Source organism: Adiantum capillus-veneris, chromosome 17 (genome assembly GCF_014529385.1).
Source record: "Adiantum capillus-veneris isolate H3 chromosome 17, ASM1452938v2, whole genome shotgun sequence".
Taxonomy (NCBI): Eukaryota; Viridiplantae; Streptophyta; class Polypodiopsida; order Polypodiales; family Pteridaceae; genus Adiantum; species Adiantum capillus-veneris.
In genome coordinates, this window is record NC_140947.1 from 66,675,034 (window position 1) to 66,693,563 (window position 18,530).

Genomic DNA, 18,530 nt, shown 5'->3' on the forward strand with positions numbered 1-18,530 from the left:
CCATGGGACCTCAAAGTAATACATAGTCTCCCCTCACGGGGGTGTATGGTGTGGTGTGTGTTATTCTCTTTTTGTGTTCCTATGAGTGTCTTTTGATGCTCAAGTATGCGGGTGAGGTATGTTCCGAGAGCTGTAGGGGAGGGGTCTGTCTTGGATAATAGGTCCGCAAAGGTAGAACAACCGCTTAGAAGTGGTTAAAAATTAGCCCCGATGTGAGCGTATTCTGGCATTCCAATGTCACATGTGCTTCATCTTCGGGAGCTTGCATTGTACATGATGTGCATATCCATTTAGAAGCATCAATTTTCAGCCAGTCCTCTGTTTCTATTTTGAGCATATGTGACCTTGTGCGCATCAAAGAGATGGCTCTTCGTGCCATGTGGAGTATGGGTGTTCGTATGTGGGCCTGGGCTTCCATTGGGTTTGAGCTATAGCCTTCCCAATACTTTGTGTTGACATGCTTGCAATAGTATTCAAATTTCGAGCGGTGTTACGTTGTCTTCCACTTGGTGTGGAGGCTATTTAGTAATGCAATGTCAGAATTCAGCATGTGTTCTAACTTCTCCCTCCTTGCCCTCCTCAATAAGCATGTCCACATATGCCTCTATATTCCATTTAGCGTACCATTTCTTAATGTCCTGCATGAGGCTCGATGACAGAAATTTGCTTTTTTTTGTCTTTTGTGGCGCACATCCCGTTTCCCATGCAATGCGGGGGATTCGAGTAGTAGGCATCGCTTTGACCTTCATGATATACGTGTACATTTTTTGCAATGCTTTCATTTCTAGTGGTCTCTTGCCTATCTCCAAGAGTAGCACGGAGTATGGTGTTGTCTTTTTGACCCCCATGTGGCGACATAGAAACATTTTATGAATTTTTTCAATTTCATTCCATGTGTGGGCTGAAATGCTTGCTCCCCAGATTTCCACTCCGTAGAGGATGGCTTGCACCACGCATGTCTCAAAAATGGTCTCTTTTATCTCCCATCTTTTTATGCTCCTTTGTGTGCACATGTTTTCAAATTGATAGTACTTGGCATGGCCGATGTCAATTCTATTATGTGTGCATTGTCCCCAAGCATAGTTGCACGGGATTTCAATCCCCAAGTACTTGAAACTGTCGACTTTCTCAATTTGTTTCCCTTGATACATGAGGGGGGCGTGGATATCCATCTTACGAGTCTTTACAATCATGAACTTTGTTTTGTCTACATTGATTGATAGACCCACATTTTCACAAAAAGCATGTAACGCATCAACCAATTTCTGTAGAGCTGTAATGTCATGGGCGAAAAGAGACACATCGTCTGCATAGATGAGCATGAGAAGTGTAAGCATCCCGATGGCTGGTTCATCCCCTTCTAGTTGAGGGAGGAAGCTTTCTATTTGATCAATGCACAATCCAAAAAGAGTAGGGCCCTTCGTGCGTTTTTAGTTGACATATGACTCTGTCATAGAGACGTGCTACCGCACTCTTGAGATGCATCGGTACTTTTATGCATTCCATCCTTTTCCATATACCCATTCTCGGGACCGTGTCAAAGGCTTTGGTGAAATCTACAAAGCAACAGCATAATGTTTTTCCCTTTAGCCGACTCTCTTCCATTAATACCTTGAGTGAAACAAGGTGATCAATGGTGCTATGTTTTGGTTGGAAACCTGCTTGTTCTTTTGCTCGTTTTCCATTTGTCTCCGCCCATGTGCTTATGCTTTGTTCTAAGATGCTTCCCAAAAGCTTTGCCATGCAAGATCCTACCATAATGGTAGGATAGTTGGTAGGCTGATTTACATCCCCTTTTTTGTAAAGTGCTTTGATCAAGTTCTTTTGCCAATCCTCGGGTAGCCCTTGAACAATGGCTTGGTTTAACATTCTATGTATCCACTCTCTGGCTCTCATACCTGACCATTTAAGCATTTCTAAGTTCAAGTGTAGTATGTCGGAGCTTTCCCATTTGCAAGTTTCTGTATGCCTTTTTTAACCGTTTCGAAATCAGAGTGGTCTTGGGCATGGAGATCGGTTTGCATGTGTGGCACTTCTTCCGCATTATTATGCACATATAGTTGTTCCACATACATGTACATGTCATTTGAGCTTATCTCCCCCATAATGTCATGTCTTCGTTCTTTTATTTTCAGCCATTCCTTTTAGGGATTTTTCTTGAAGTTGGCTATGGCTTGTGTCTCCGTGCGTAGCTCATAGTTTTTGTAACAGACTTGGACACTCCAAGTCAAGAATCAACCGCGACAGCACCAAATAACCACTTCAAAACAATTCACAAATCACAATAGATTTGCACTGGCCCGGCGGAGTTCCGTGCCTAGAGATATTGGCCCCAAAGACTGGCGCCCCTTTCGGTATTTCTTTTTATATTAATCAATCATCAAAGTACAAGAGAGCGGTTAGGGTTTCACTCTCAGACTCTACGTCCAGATGCCCTGAGAAGTGAGGCCCTCACCACTAATTTAAAGGTTACAAGGGATGCCCAAAAGCAGAGCCCCAAAAGCTTTTAAAATCAAAAGCATCAGTTCTCTCTCTCTCTTAGAGAGTCTTTTCTCTTTTCTTGTATAAAAAAAAGCAAAAGCAAAATTCGCGTCGCTCATCATTTTCCAAAAAATAATAATCCGCCTCCGCGATTTCCGGAATTTAGGGTTTTTGGCAAAAATTAGGGTTTGCAGGATTTTTAGGGTTTCTGGCAGAAATTAGGGTTTCTGCTGTCCGCCACGTCATCACTTTGTGACATACCCCCCTCTTGAAAGCATTGTAATCGACCGCGATTACGCCTGCAAAACCAACAAAAGCCATAAACCGTCTTAGCAGACACTGACTGTTAGTACCTACGTACTAGGAACACACATCTAGCACATGTACAAAATCGACAGTCACATCACACGACATCACACGACATCACCAGACATCACAGGACATCACATTACATTCAACATTCATTCGGATCTTAGACCATGATTTATCGGCAATGTAGCTAGCAATCACATCTAGGTCCAATCGGGACCTCATCGATGTCCGATTGACTAACCCCTATTGCAACCATGTCTATTCGAGATCAATCAGACCAAAATGCTGCAGTCATTTCGGCTATCAATTCCTGCACTCACAAGAAGTCAAGAACAAATCAGTATCATAATCAGGAATTCCATTTCATAAAGTCATCCAGCAGAATACTGTCAGCTCTCAGTATCCTTGAAGCTCAAAGAGACATCAGTGACTTTAGTATCAAAATCGAGGCATCTGTTGACAAAGGAGTGGAGTGACTCCCCTCTTGTGCATCCCACTGCACCAGATCTCCGGCCAAGCTGAATTCTGGGTTCCGTTTGGAGTAGACTATGCTAAACCAAAACATCGAGGTAAAAGTTTCACAATCCGAGGAGTATCTTCTAGGTCCTCCTCCTCCATCCACTTCGCATCAAATGCAGGAAAGTTCTTGAACTTAACCAAGAACCGCCTTCAGACTTCACCTTTCTTCGTATCATTATGTGCCAAAATCTGTTCAGGGACAAGGATCTCCTCGTTTTCTTCCACTTTGGGTTGCTCATCAGGCTCCCCATCATCAGGCACATCACCCTTAACAGGTTTCAAGAGACTCACATGCAATGCATTGTGAATCCTCCAAGTATCTGGCAGTTTCAATCGGAAGGAGACATCATTTATCTTGTCAGTAATCTGGAAAGGTCCGTAGTATCACATACTAAGCTTTGGAAAAAGCCTCTCCTTTCCCTTTTTCTTTCTTAGGCGTGCCTTCTCAAAAGTAAGAGCACCCAATCATCCTCCTTCAATTTCCAGTCGCGACGATGGCGATCCGCTGCCTTTTTCTGTCGTTCTTGAGACTTCTGTAAAGTCTCGCGAACCTTGGCAAAAGCCGTATCCAAATCTCGCGTATATTCATCCGCTTCAAAGATCTTATCTTTCGTGCTCAGGAAGGGTGGAACCTTCGCAGCAGTTTCAACAATCTCTCATGGCGTCTTCCCCGTCGAAGAGTGTATCGTGTTATTGTAGGCAAATTCCACCAAAGGTAAGTTCTTTTCCCATTGAGTCTTCTGATGCGAGATACAAGACTTCAATAAATCTAAAATCACTGAATTGGCAATCTCAGATTGCCCGTCAGTCTGCAAGTGGAACGATGATAAGAACTGCAACCGCGTGCCAATGTTCTCCCAAATTGCCTTCCAAAACAAACTCATAAATCTGGGGTCTCTGTCGGAGACAATCGTCTCAGGCGTGCCATGTAATCGGAAAATCATCGTGATCATTCTGTATTCTCGGGAGATTAAAAAAAATGAAATCCATTTCAATATTTTTCCAGGGGCGGGTGGGTATGGGTAAAGGCTGAAACAATCCCTGTGCCTTATGCCTGTCAAACTTGACCTTCTGGCATACCAAGCAACTGCGCACAAACTCTTCCACATCCTTCTTCAGTCTCCGCCAAAAGAAATCTCTCTCTACCCATTTCATGGTGATAGCAATGCCGCGGTGACCCGTAAAAGGTGGATAGTGGCAATCAATCATAACCTTTTCCCTCAACGGTTGTGTAACGCACAACAGTCTTTTTCATCAAGTAGCCTTCCCGAAGGGAGTATCCAGCTACTATCTCCCCATCCCATATCCGTGTGAAAATATCTGCAAAATCTGTATCTGTGGCATACTGATCGACCATATCCTCGAAGCTCCTATGATGTATCGCGGAAATAGCCAGAACCAACGGTTTCCAAGACAAAGCATCTGCCACCACATTCTTCTGTCCCTGCACATGGACAATCTGGAAGTGGAACTGTGACAAGATGTTCACCCACCGCATCTGCTCTTCCGAAAGCTGCTTCTGTGACAAGAAGTAGCGCAAACTCTGATGGTCTGTAAAGACAGTAAAATCCGCTCCGAGTAGGTAATGCCGCCACTGAGTAAGAGCATGGATAACCGCCAAAAGCTCTTTCCCATAGATCTGTGCTGTCATCTCCGGCCTAGAGAACAAACGGCTCTCGTAAGCTATGACATGGCCTTCTTGCAGCAAGACCGCACCCAGACTACGACCACAAGCATCACAATATACTTCAAATGACTTCTGCAATTCCGGCAAAGTCAAAATAGGTCTCGTAGTCAATTTCTCTTTCAATGTCCGAAAGGCAGTCACCTCTGTGGGTCCCCACAAAAAAGGTACTCCTTTCTGTGTCAAGGTATGCAAAGGGGAAGCAACCTCTGCAAACTTTCGTATGAACCGCCTGTAGTACGAACACAGTCCCAAGAAGCTTCTAACTTCATGGACATTCCTCAAATCGGGCCAATCACGAATAGTCTCTATCTTGGCCGGTTCCATTCGCACTCCTGCTGCTGACACAATGTGTCCCAAAAAGTGTATCTCTAGTAGGAAAAATTCACTTTTCTTTGCATTAATCACTAACGTGTGATCTCGTAATGCCTGAAAGACTTGAAGCAGATGATCTCTGTGTTCTGCCTCATTCTTGGAGAAAACAATGATGTCGTCAAAGAAAGTGCCAACAAATAGCCTGTACTCTCGAAAAATCCTATCCATCATCCGGTTAAATGTCGCAGGAGCATTGGTTAAGCCAAAAGGCATCACCAAAAACTCAAATAACCCAAAAGTCGTCCGAAAAGCTGTCTTGTAGACATCTCCTGGCGCTATCCTGATCTGATGATATCCACTCTTCAAGTCAATCCTGCTAAAGCACGAGGATCCCTGTAACCTGTCGAGTATAACATCGATCCTAGGAATTGGAAATCTGTTCTTGATGGTGATTTCGTTGAGAGTGCTATAATCGATGCACATTCTCCAAGATCCGTCTTTCTTCAAAACCAACAACACTGGAGAGCAATACGGTGAAGTACTAGGCTGGACAAGACCCTTATCCAAGAGGTCTTTCACTGAGTTCATAATCTTTTCATTCTGTACTCGGCTCACCCGATAAGGTGGCCGATTCGGTGGCGTGCTTCCAGATATCAGATCAATGGTATGATCTTCAGGCCCTCTCAAAAGCAATCGGCATGAGCGTGGAGAAAAAAAATCTTGGCGTTCTTTTCTTCAGGTCAAAACATTTTCAACTTTTATCCATCGTTCAGTTCTCCCAAAAGAATGAGTAAGAAAACTGAAGTTCATCAAGTACAATCTCTAAGCCCTTCATTTATCAAAGTCGCTTTCTCGGCCCGGTAGTCAACCACGGCGTAGTTCTTGTGGTACCAAGGGATCCCGAGTAGAACGTCACTCGCGTGCCCTGAACACCCCTATCATTGCAAACAAAGTTTGCCAATGCTCGGTGTAATGGCAACATCCCATCCGGGTGCCAGTGGAACTACCTCCGCCTGTGGCGTCAGTCTGTCAGGCGTAGTTCCAAATCGAGCCGCCAATTCCAAGTGAAAAGAAGTTGGCCTTGGCTCCTTCAAAAGAGCTTCCTGATCCTTCGCTTTGCCCCAAAAAAAACGGCAAAGTTTGTACTTTCATTCATTTGATTTGGTGCAAGTCCCACGCCATGTGGTACCAGTTCTGCTTTTCTATCTGCCTTTTCTGCCACATTCCTCAGCTGCTCTCGAACTCTCAAACCTGTCGTCGTCTTTATCATTCTGTTCTTTTTGTGCCTTATCAAGGCACTTCGCGGAGATATGTCCATGTTCCCCGCATCCAAAGCACTTCCCCTCTCTGATGAAGCGAGCTCTCTGCTCAGGAGTAAGCTTGGGTCGTGTATCCTTTTTTTTTTTTTTTCTGGGTTGCTCTTTTTCATTCTACTTTCATTCCCAGAAGTCTGTTCGGCTCGTTGTGTCATGGCCTCATCTGTGCGGTAGGTCAGACTGCCAGAGTGAATGGCAAAGCCCCGCTTCGCATGACTCATCAACTCCTGAATAGAAGCTGACTTCTGTTCCAAGCAGTGATCTCGGATCTCTGTAGGTAAACCCAAGGTAAACCGCTCAATCTGTTCTCTGAACGAGATCTTCTTGAATGAAGAGGCGGGTAGAAAAGAGCTCCAGAATCTTTCACAATAAGAATTCACTGTATCGCTCTTGGTCATCCGGAGATGGTTCCAAGCAGCTCGTATATCTCGCTCAAACTCTTGAGTCAACCAAGAAGAAATAAAAAGCCTCGTGAATTTCAGCCATGTAACTGGCACAGTCTTGCTTAATAGAACCGTGGACCACCAAGTACGAGCATTCCTCTTAGAGTAAGAGGCAGCTCTCCGAATCTTGGAGTGCTCTGAATAGCATCCTCCCGCGAAAGCGATGTCAAACTGCTGTATAAAAGACAAAGCCTTCGAAGCATCTGAGTATCCTGAAAAGTATCAAACTTGATCGAGTGGCCACCTTCCTTAAACTCTCGGACTTTCTTGCTTTTATCTTCGAGAAAGTCATACTGGTTGGCTTTGTAAAAATTCTTCTTGTTCGCATAAAACTTTCCGTCATCGGAACCTGAGCTGTCTGTAGACGAGTCCTCAGTAGAACTGTGAGTCTCTGGGCAAGATTTAGCCTTCTTTGCCTTTCTCTTGCCCTTTCCAAAGCGTTGCTTCTTGCTTCGCTTTTTACCTTTTCTGTCTTCTTCGCTCGAATCCGAGGAGCTAGAAGAACTGTCAGAAGAAGAAGAAGAAGAAGAACTGGGTAGGTCTTCAAACTTGACGCGCTTCTTCAATTTCTTTGCCTTGTCAAATGTCGACCGACGACCCAAATATCCCGGGAAGTCAGTGCCTTTCTTCTGCTTTTTGCCGTGCTTTTTGGCTTTCTTTTGCACGTCGAAAAGCTGAGCAATCCGTGCATCAACCACGTTCTCCAGTTCCTGCTCCATATATTTTCTTGGAGGCAGAAGGTTTCTTGAGAGCGGATTTCGGGAGTGGTGTTGTGGTTCTCTGCCACTCCGTCTGTACCTCTTTCAAAGAGGTCTGGTTCGTATATTTTGCCATCTTCGGGTCCTTGGCAAAATTGAGCATCATCTTTGTTGCATCGCTGATTAACTGGCGACGCTCTATCTCTCGCCGCTCCGCCTAAGTAGGCCAAGGCGGGCCATACTCTCTGCCTGAATCTTCGTTGTGATCCCAGCCCGCATCTCCAGATGCAGAGGGAGTCGATTGATCATTGCCTGAAGCCATAGGTGCCGCGGAAAAAAATTCGGGGATCGGATTTCCCGTAGAAGAGAAATCGGCCGTGCTCTGATACCACTGTAACATACTTGCACACTCCAAGTCAAGAATCAACCGCGACAGCACCAAATAACCACTTCAAAACAATTCACAGATCACAATAGATTTGCACTGGCCCGGCGGAGTTCCGTGCCTAGAGATATTGGCCCCAAAGACTGGCGCCCCTTTCGGTATTTCTTTTTATATTAATCAATCATCAAAGTACAAGAGAGCGGTTAGGGTTTCACTCTCAGACTCTGCGTCCAGATGCCCTGAGAAGTGAGGCCCTCACCACTAATTTAAAGGTTACAAGGGATGCCCAAAAGCAGAGCCCCAAAAGCTTTTAAAATCAAAAGCATCAGTTCTCTCTCTCTCTTAGAGAGTCTTTTCTCTTTTTTTGTATAAAAAAAAGCAAAAGCAAAATTCGCGTCGCTCATCATTTTCCAAAAAATAATAATCCGCCTCCGCGATTTTCGGAATTTAGGGTTTTTGGCAAAAATTAGGGTTTGCAGGATTTTTAGGGTTTCTGGCAGAAATTAGGGTTTTTGCTATCCGCCATGTCATCACTTTGTGACAGTTTCTTCTTTTCCGCCTCTTGAGATTTGTGTAGTCTTTTGATAGAGTTTCCCATTCCGTGTTCGTCGTTAACAGTGCCCGCAATTGTTTTTTTACATACTTGCACTCTTCATCAAACCATGGGTTATGCGGTAGCCCTTTAACATGATTTCCTCGCCGATGCGTTTTTCCCATTGTTTGTTCCACGGCGTCACATAGAGCTTGTTTGAAAATTGGCCATGTTTGTTTAATGTGTGATGGCATGGATACATGAGCAAGTGCATTGTATAGATGTTCTGCATACATTCTTTTCTTGTCCACTTGCATTTTGTATGTCCATGATCAGGCATGGGGCTGTTTTTGTGCTTATTGAGTGGGAACTTGTAGCCATACATGGATTGGGGTGTGGTCCGAATTAGGTGACCTCTTCCCAATTGTAAAATTACTTACAATATGGGATGCCTCATATACAATCAATACATAATCAATAACACTCATGCCTTTGTTGGCCGTGTAGCATGTGCATTCTCCCGATTTTTCAAACTTACTTGTTCCATTGACGGCGATTAGTTGTAAGGATGTCATCATACTGAGCAATGCAATACCTTGCGGGTTTGTAATGGGATCTTTCGAACATCTCTCCCATGTGGGATCTAGTATCTCATTATGTTCAAGCATTGGAGGTGACATGAGACCCACCATTTGCATTTGCGCATGTGCTATGCGAGCATTCATGTCCCCAATAAGCATAATCATCCCTTCTTGTGCATAGGCATGGATATCGGCATACAGATCCTCGAAAGGGTAATTCTTCTCTACATTGAAGGCACCATAGAATGGTGACTCTCTATGGGAGAGTAGCACCCGGCAATGAACATAGGTTTAGGTATTGTGTCAATCTTGATCCATATGTACCGGTTATGAGCATCTGTCGTGCAAATTGAGATCATTTTTCTGAGTTCCTCTCGGTATATCACCGCAACTCCTCCTTGTCCCCTCATTTTTGTACATGGCATCCGTAGGGAGTGTGTGACATATCCTTCAATGTGTGGTATTCTACATGCATCGTGTTCCCATGTTTCCAATAAAAAGAGAATGTCGGCTTGTGGTAGGACTTCCGTTAATCCTTCTCCTTTATGCCACGGGAAGCCTCTGCAATTCCAACTTGTTACGTGTAGTTCCGTGATCCCATGGGTCTCGCATTGTCATTTTGTTTCCTCTTTTTCTTACCCTTTCGTGTCCGCTTGGGCTGTTTTTTTGTTCATGCGAGCTTCGTATGCTTCACGTCTAGTCTTTTGTTGGTTCGGCGTTCTATCTTCATTGATGTATAGGGAGCTATCCTTTAAGTAGATGCGGGCGTTTTCGAGGATAATAGCCCTCTTGCGGGCATCCAGAAGTGTGCATACGATTGCCCGATTTGCTTCAGGTTTCTTCTTACCTACTCGATGTGCACCATATACCACCACATCATGCATTCCGAAGTTAGCGGAGATCATTTCCGTGATGTCGGTGTTCAAGGTAATGACCTTCTCATTGTCATATTCGGGGATGCCCCGTATCACGATGTTCATTTTTCTTTTCTCTTGTTCGGTGTATTCTTTGTCATCCTCATTAGCATGTATGTCTCTGTTCATTGAGGAAGTCTGAGGCATTGGTGTGTTTGTCAATGCATCTTTCCAAGAGCCTCAGATACATTCATTTGCGCAATCTTTTCATCATGTGTGGCTAGCGTGTCTTGCATTGTAGCTGTGTGCTTATCAAGAGCACCCTGGAGCTCCTGCATCTTCTCCTCTTGGTGTCGGACTCGTAGGTCTTGCATTTGGAGCTTGTGTTCCAATTCTTGGTTTTTCAGAGCTAGGTCTTTGAATGCTTCATGATGGTGGTATGCATCGAGGAGATGAGTCCCCATATGTCTCGTAATGAGCATGGTGGCGTATTCCCTTCCATGATGTCCGGTTTCGGGGGGGTTGTTTGTTGTATTGGTTTGGGTCCCATGGTGCGTGTAGGTGAGGACCTGACAGAGAGGCCGCTTCTGGAAATTCGCAGGTTCACAGTGTCATTCATGTGGCCATGGTGTGCTGGTAGCCAATGTAGAGAGAGAGAGAGAGAGAGAGAGAGAGAGAGAGAGAGAGAGGGTGGGCAGCCCCAATAGGTGGCGCGATAGCCCACAGCCCATGTGGGTTGTAGCTCGAGTGGGACCAGCTGTCGCAACCAGGGCTGGGTCTGCTCACATTCGCGACAAGGGGCAAGTGGCCTACAGCGGCAGCGCCCGCAGTGCACGCAGGTCACCAGCGCGCAGCAGCAGCAGGTGCGAGAGATGTCATCAGCGCGCAGCAGGAGCAGGTGCGAGAGAGAGAGAGAGATTGACAATGTATGTGGTCACTACTAAAGAGAAACTCACCAAGGTTGTCCAGCAATGTTACATATAGACATAAAAGACAAAAGGACCTACTAATAATGAAAAATAAGTATAGAAGAAACCAAGTAATTGAGCACATCTTTCCAACCCAGAATATCATATGAAGTAAGGACTTATATACCTGGATAAATCCAGAATAAGCCCAGATTCACCTTTAAAGGAAAGTGCAAGGTATAGAGTCATGGTAGTCATCCACAAGATAATATACCCATCAGCTCCATCTTGCATAGTATTGGCTAAATACTACGACATCCCTACTAATGTCATCAATGCCCGACAACCATCAGCGATGCTTTTTCATGAACATGATCAAATAATGAAGAAACAAGTCTCTTCTCGGTTCACATGAAGGCATGTGAGTTACTGCAGCTGCCTATCATGATAGCTTCTTCATTATAGTTTAGACAGGTCTCAACTCCGCCAGGATCTTGGTGTGAACTTAGAACCAAATACTAGTCATATTTATCTTTCATTGTAGCAATTGTTCAGTGTGGCAAATTTTCCGCAGGACATAAAGCCTGTCTTCGTCTTGTGTGTGTGTGTGTGTGTGTGTGTGTGTGTGTGTGTGTGTGAGAGAGAGAGAGTTCTAGGCTGTACTAGAGAAGGAAGCTTACCATGTCAACAACTTGTTGGCTTGAAAGAAACTCAAAAACTCCATCACTTGCTATCACAAAGAAAGGATTGTTAGTTGTGAGCTCCATGGCAAGCACTTCCGGCACTGCAATAACACCTATCTGTTCAGCAATCTTGTCCCCAATACTGCGAGTAAACGCTGTTCCTGGGTACATTCCATTCGCAACCCACAACCGCGGTGGATCCCCATCATCATCATCATCACCACCCCAACACTGCACATTTGGATTCTTCAAGCCCTCTAACTGATCCAATGTCAAGACCCTTGCACCACATAGCTTGACTCTAGCACACTCATCGGACCTGAAAGGTGTTTGATCACTTGACAAGTCTACTGCAATCAAATCTTTCCCTTTTTTTTCTGCCAAGACAGCCCTCGAGTCCCCTACATTGGCTACATAGAGTGTCTTGCCACGAACTAGGACTGTTACAGCCGTTGTGCCACTCATCGAGTCATCAATACTATGACGATGAAGCTGAACATTAGTACTTGTAAATGCCGAATGGTATGCTTGAACAATATCTGTATTAAAATGTTTGTCCTTCAAAAGATTCTCACATAGATGTTTCTTTACGTACTGTGAACACTGTGTTCCGTATTCGCCATGCCCATCGAAGACTCCGAAGAAATGGTCATTTGGGCCCCTGCCAAATTGCGTGTGAATGCAAAAACTGTCTTGATTTGCCTTGTCTAAAGCTTCCGGATAGTAACCTCTTTGAGAAAGATAAGAGTAGCGCAATTCAAAATTGCAGCTCGGCACTCTGGCAACACGTGATCCACTAGGAGGAAGGTACTGTCCAGATAAGCGAGAAAGGCGGGGTAACCCTGCATCTACATCTGTAGTAGAAAAGAGAGGGGTGGGCTCATCTCCACTCTCTGCATCAACATCACCATCCTTGTCCTCGTCAACAGTCATGCTTTCGATATGTCGAGCAGAAGAATTGGCATCGTTCCTTCCTGCAGCTCTCCTCCATGGCCACGAGAAGCAAGGCTTCCCACCATTGGGTTTTGCATAGATGCAACCCATTGAGTGACAATCAGACAAAGGAAGAATGAGGTACAAAAATCCGGAAATTCGATGGCAGAGGGGGCATCGATGTGGTCGGCATATGGGCAGTTCGCCTGCAACCACGTAAAAGGGGTGCACCAAGTAGCATGCCACAGAACATGACAATCTTACCAAGCTGGCCGCAGATGCAATCCGCTCACTAGGTATGCTTGCATGAGCTTCTCATGCACATCTGGTTCAGGGTGCTGCGATCAACAATCCTGCTCCACACACTGTGAGCTATGCATCTGCAGATAATGAGAAGAGCTACACTTCAAGACATAACACATACTCTGCTGTCGCGACTGAGGCTGTGGCTAAGCTTTGACAACGCAGGTTAGATATGGTGTCAAGTCACCTGCCTTGTAGTATGGGTGTGTGCATGTGTACTTGTGATGTGTGTGATTCAAAGAGAGAGAGAGAGAGAGTGAGAGAGTGAGGATGCGTACAAAAGATGGGGCCAAAAAAAAGGACCCAGATGACAGCAAAGGTTGGATGAAAGCAACGAAAGTTGGGGCCTAGTAGTCCACAGTTAAAAGTGCCAGCACCTCCTCTGCTGATGAGTCGCGCTTTTCCAAGGCCAGCAATCCCCTTATAGCCCAGCTATGGCGACCTTTGTGTCTCTATCTTCTCTCTTCTGGCCCGCCAACACGATCACCGAAACCTTACCCTGAACCCTAATTGCATTGTATCCAGGGTGCTACCTTCGCAAAATTCGCCGCATTGTATCCGCGCAATCCAGCGACAGCTATCTCGACATTTCTGCTAAACCCTAATGCTTCTGTCACTAACACCGATTTACTAGATTGCCACAACGTCTCTGATAGTGCAATACATGCAAGGCGTAGGCTATGGCGCAGAAGACGGACAGTTTTGGCTCTCTCTCTCTCTTTCTCTCTCTCTCTCTCTCTGACCTCTGCTACATTTGGCGCATCCCCTTATCTACCAGCCCCCTCCAAGTTTAGCTGCCCTTCTGGCAGGGACTATGTTATTTTATGATTGGCTTTTATGTGACAGTTTGAAGCCACATGCCTACCTTCCATTAGTTAGCATAATATCACACACCATTTCAAACCGCTCTCTAAGAGGTCTCCCCCATAGAACCGATGGAGGCCATACTAGGAGCCGCTTTGAACCTGTTTGCTTAGCCCCATAAGCATGCCAAGCAAACGAGGGCCCTTAGGCGATACTTCCACAAAGGAGATTTAGTACCATGTCAACAAGTGAAAAGAGACCACTGTTGTGCTCTGCGACGTCTACATAGTGAAGGGAACGATCATATCTACATGTTTTTAGTCGGCTTATGGGTGTGTATTCAACTGTTGGAAGGCCCTATTAAACAAAGACGGCCCTTTCTGTGTATTTTCCCTATGGGGGAGACGCTCTAAGTGTCAACTAAATGGCAAGTGTATCCTATTTTCATAGTAATGTAAAGTAATTTTTCTAACAAGAACATCCACAAATAGGGCACCCACATCTTAAGGACTCTGCAAGGATTCTTTTTTATATAATTTGCAAAATTGAAGGTTTTCAGTTTCTATTTTGACATAAAACACTAAATTTACTTTTTTTTTAAACTAGAAACTACTTACTTGGCTCTCCCTCTCTCTCTCTCTCTCTCTCTCTCTCTCTCTCTCTCTCTCTCTCTCTCTCTCTCTCTCTCTCTCTCTCTCTCTGTGTGTGTGTGTGTGTGTGTGTGTGTGTGTGTGTGTGTGCACGCGACGCGTGCGCACCTTGTTGATGCACGCTGCTCCGAGCATCACCTCCCTCTTCTCTCTTGCAATTGTAGCTCAGTAAGCCTTGCTAAGGGTGGGTTGGAGGTCGTAGAGCTCTCTCTCTCTCTCTCTCTCTCTCTCTCTCTCTCTCTCTCTCTCTCTCTCTCTCTCTCTCTCTCATCGAGAGAAACTCCTTGTCATTGGGGGAATGTGCAAGGAGAGGTAGTCGGCAGTTTGCAGCACTATTTCTTTTCTGTTCTCTCACTGCTTGTGATGTGCTTGCATCCCTGCTCTTCAGGCATTGCCAACAAGAGTGCACCTGAGGTCATTGTTGTCGCAGCCCATGCTTTTTCTTTAAATGCCATGTTGGTATTATTTTTTAATTTACTAACCTGTACTAACCCTCATCGTGTGCAAATTAAAAAATATGTGCTTCGTGGGATTAGCTAATGCACACGATGAGGGTCAGCGGAGAGTAAATGCATCATATTCTATGTCCTTCATATAACATGAACCTAAGGGCCAATTTCTTATTTTTCTCCTTTTTGGTGTGCTTGAGGGCCCTTCACTTGTAAAGTTTATCTTTCTTAGCGGTCCACCCAGATGGCGATCTACAGTGATACTCCAGTCGATGCTATTAGGGTTCAGGCCAACTACCCGACAACCATCATATTGACCGTACTAGCCTTATCTATTCTTTTAATCATATAGAACAATAAGAAGAGGTGAGGAGTTCCTCACGCTAAGCTCCACCAACACTATGTGTATGCTCTTCTTCTCCCTCGCACTCCGCACTTATCGCACACTCTACAAGTGGCATCATACCTTGAATCCAACACACAGTAGTGAAGTGGCGAGCTCAGAGTCATTGAGAGAGAGAGAGAGAGAGTTGAAATTCACACCTATGCGCGTGCAGTTTTAGGCCAAATTTTGGTTCTAGTTGTTGTTGCGGCTTCTTCGTTGTCCCAGGAGTATTTCCACCAGGTGTCCAGCAGTTTACTCGCCTTTTGAAGTCGTTTATGCGCTCAGAATCTCCAGTTGAGCAACACAACAAAAAATAGTTTTCAGGCAACGTTTCAGCATTACAGGGAGATCAGGTGCTTCTTCACCGGCATCGAAGAAAAGGGTGTGTGCTTTTGACACACACACTCTCAGGATCTGCGAGTTCTCCTCTCGACATCGCGCGCGCGCACACACACACACACACACACACCGATTTTCGACTTCGATGACTCTGGCATCTTCGAGCAAGTGAGACACTTCCGTCCGATGGCGGAAGTTGCCATCGAGACCCAATTTTCTCGACATCAACAACTCATTTTCTCCACTTGCGACGTCAACTTCTCCTCCAACATTGACATGGATGAATGAGATGCCTTTTCCACCGTAAGTAAGTGACACCCGGCATCGACATCGATGATATCAACTACAAAATTTCACATGCTCTTTGGCATTGTATAGAGCGACACAGAGAGACAATTTGTCAGTAGTGGGAGGCAGGTTACAAATTGTCGTTAGCAGTAGTCTCATGCATTTCTGAGAGCAATTTTTTTTGGATTGCCATATGCTTTTGGCCATGATGTATGTTCTCTGTGGTTGCAAAGATTGATTTTCTCTTATTGCTCATGCATAGCCATTGATGGCTTCTGAAAGACAGCTTTTAGATACAGATTTACATGCCTAGGGACAGCCACAGGTTCTCTTGTCACAGTAGACCTGTGAGCATCTTTAATAGTGATAGGCACTATAGTTCCAGTGGGAGTTTGGATGCATATGGTTTATGCATGACTAGCAATCGAGAGTGCTTGTGCTCTATTGAGAGCATTTGACTCTCGGTAGGGAGTTGGTTTTGTGATTTTGCTTGCATACTTGTTGGCGCCTATTTGAGTGTGTGTCCTGCGGTCTTGCAGTGACACTTTCACGTATTGGATGTACGTTGTGTTGCGGATATTTCCATTATACCTCGTTGTGGAGCCGACTTTGACTTGTTTTTTGCAGTCCCGACCATTTCTGAGACTTGATCCGGAAGAGCCCTTTCTGAGATTGTGGCTAGTCGTATTTGCATAGCCTTTTGTGAGGGTCGTTGCATGAGATTTTCTGAAGCCAAGCACTGAGAGCGTGTTACCCAGTGTGAGGTGGATTAGGTTGCTGGAGATCCCCTTTTGTGGCCTCGCCATAAGATATGTATAAAAGGGTATAGGTGCTTTGACTTGTTTTTTGCAGTCCCAACCGTTTATGAGACTTGATCTGGAAGAGCCCTTTCTGATATTGTGGCTAGTCGTATTTGCATAGCCTTTTGTGAGTGTGCGCTCCTTGCCGCACTGTCGAAGCAAGGGACTTGCCAATACACCGTGTGTGAGCCACAAACGGCTCCAAGCACACAACAAGCCTAAACTAGCAAGCTCAAGAAAACAAAGGGTGTGTCACTCACCGCTCTACGCTCGCCTTCGTGGTGGATTCCTCGCCGCGATGAAGAAGAAGCTGCAGTCGTGCCGCGCTCAACCGCTTCGCCGCCGTCGTGCCTTCGTAATGCTCGATCGCACACACACTCTCCCTCTCTCTCTCTCTCTCTCTCACACACACACACACACAAGGAGGTGAAGAAGAAGAAGATGGAGATGGAGCAAGAGCACTCTTCTATTGCACAAATGAGAGAATGAGTAAAAATTAGGTTTAGTTGGCTTTTATAGGAGCTCACCCCATTCACACTTGGGCGCCCATGCTTAGCCAACTAATCCCTTGAATGTCCAAGTTAAAGTGCGCCTCTCATCGGCGATCACTCTACCTTTCCCTATTGGTCCGACAAGCCCGGTACCTGACTCTAAATATTACAACATTTATAGATCATAGGGTGTCCGTGTGCCGTGAGGGTTAACATGCCCCCCTTCCTGATGTAGATTCCGTCCTCGGAAGCTATTAAGTTGAAGCTGGTTCGTCGAGGTGGAAGAGCATTTGAGATGAATGTCCTTAGCCTTCTTCAGTCACTGCAAAATCAAACAACATTGGCACAGTAATTGCATTCTCTTAAAAAGCATATGCAGTTTTAGGTAGACAAATTGATTGGTAAAAGAATTTCAAACAATTTGGTAGCAATGAACATTAAATTGCAATGTAATCAAATGCATAAACAGATGTAAAGGTAAAAAATTAAACAAGTCTGGGGTCGCTAATTTGACGGTCGAAAAGCACTAGAGATCGAATATTAATACCATGGGTAAGCTTCTTAATTTTCTGTGGTCAATTAAGTTGTTTAATCGCGAGAGCCAAGTATTCATGTTCGAGGGCTGACTAGAGGCTATATCTAGAAAACCTTGTAGTTAAGCTACCATAAAAGGAATTTCTCATGAAATCATCGCCTGACTGATTACTTTTTCTTTGACCCCCCAAAGTCTTTTCACATTGATTCAATTTTGATGTGTGTGCTTATTTTGTATGCCTTGGGTTTTTTGCTTTTCAAGGAAAAGCGCCCACACTGGGAACCTCTAGGGCTCTAGTACCATAGGCGATACATGTGAGTGAAGTACCAAATCAAGCCGAGATTTCTCTTCCAGCTTAAAATTTTACATTGTGGCACTTTGATTTTTTGTTTGTTCATTTTCAGCATTTTAATTTTGTAACTTTGGGGGGTCATATAACACTGTTACCCTCCTCAGGCTCATCACATTAGTAAACTCCCTTTATAATACTTAAGCTAAAGGTCACTAGTGTTAAGCCCACTAGAAAGCCCTAGTACATTTCATACAATGCTGCCTAAATCGGATTAAGAACCTAAGTAACCATTGCTTATTAGGAAGGCATTCCCCATGGTATTAAGAGAAGATTTCTAATACCTAGCTTGGTCAAACTAGCTTAGTCGGACTGCTTGATTTTTAAACCTAGACAAGTGATTATGACAAAACATTACATTGAATTAAATGTTTGGTACTAAGCAAATGCGTTGAATATTATGCTACCAATCACAATCAAAGCAGACAAACATAGATGCAAAAAGATAAGGGCAATGCTAATGGATAAGAAACACCTGTTTGTGTTGATGGTC

General features: G+C 44.7%; 1 protein-coding gene across 1 annotated transcript in view; it reads right to left on the reverse strand.

Annotated features, from left to right (window-relative positions):
- The window catches only part of LOC147437416 (protein phosphatase 2C and cyclic nucleotide-binding/kinase domain-containing protein), a 69,885-nt gene extending 56,227 nt beyond the window's left edge, over positions 1 to 13,658 (reverse strand). The window contains exons 1-2 of the mRNA XM_086486947.1: positions 13,069 to 13,658; positions 11,709 to 12,997 (exon numbers count right to left, since the gene is read on the reverse strand). Of these exons, the coding sequence (XP_086343073.1) occupies positions 11,709 to 12,755 (1,047 nt within the window). The 5' untranslated portion in view covers positions 12,756 to 12,997; positions 13,069 to 13,658. The remainder of the gene's footprint in view (positions 1 to 11,708; positions 12,998 to 13,068) is intronic.
- Between the last annotated feature and the right edge of the window lie 4,872 nt (positions 13,659 to 18,530).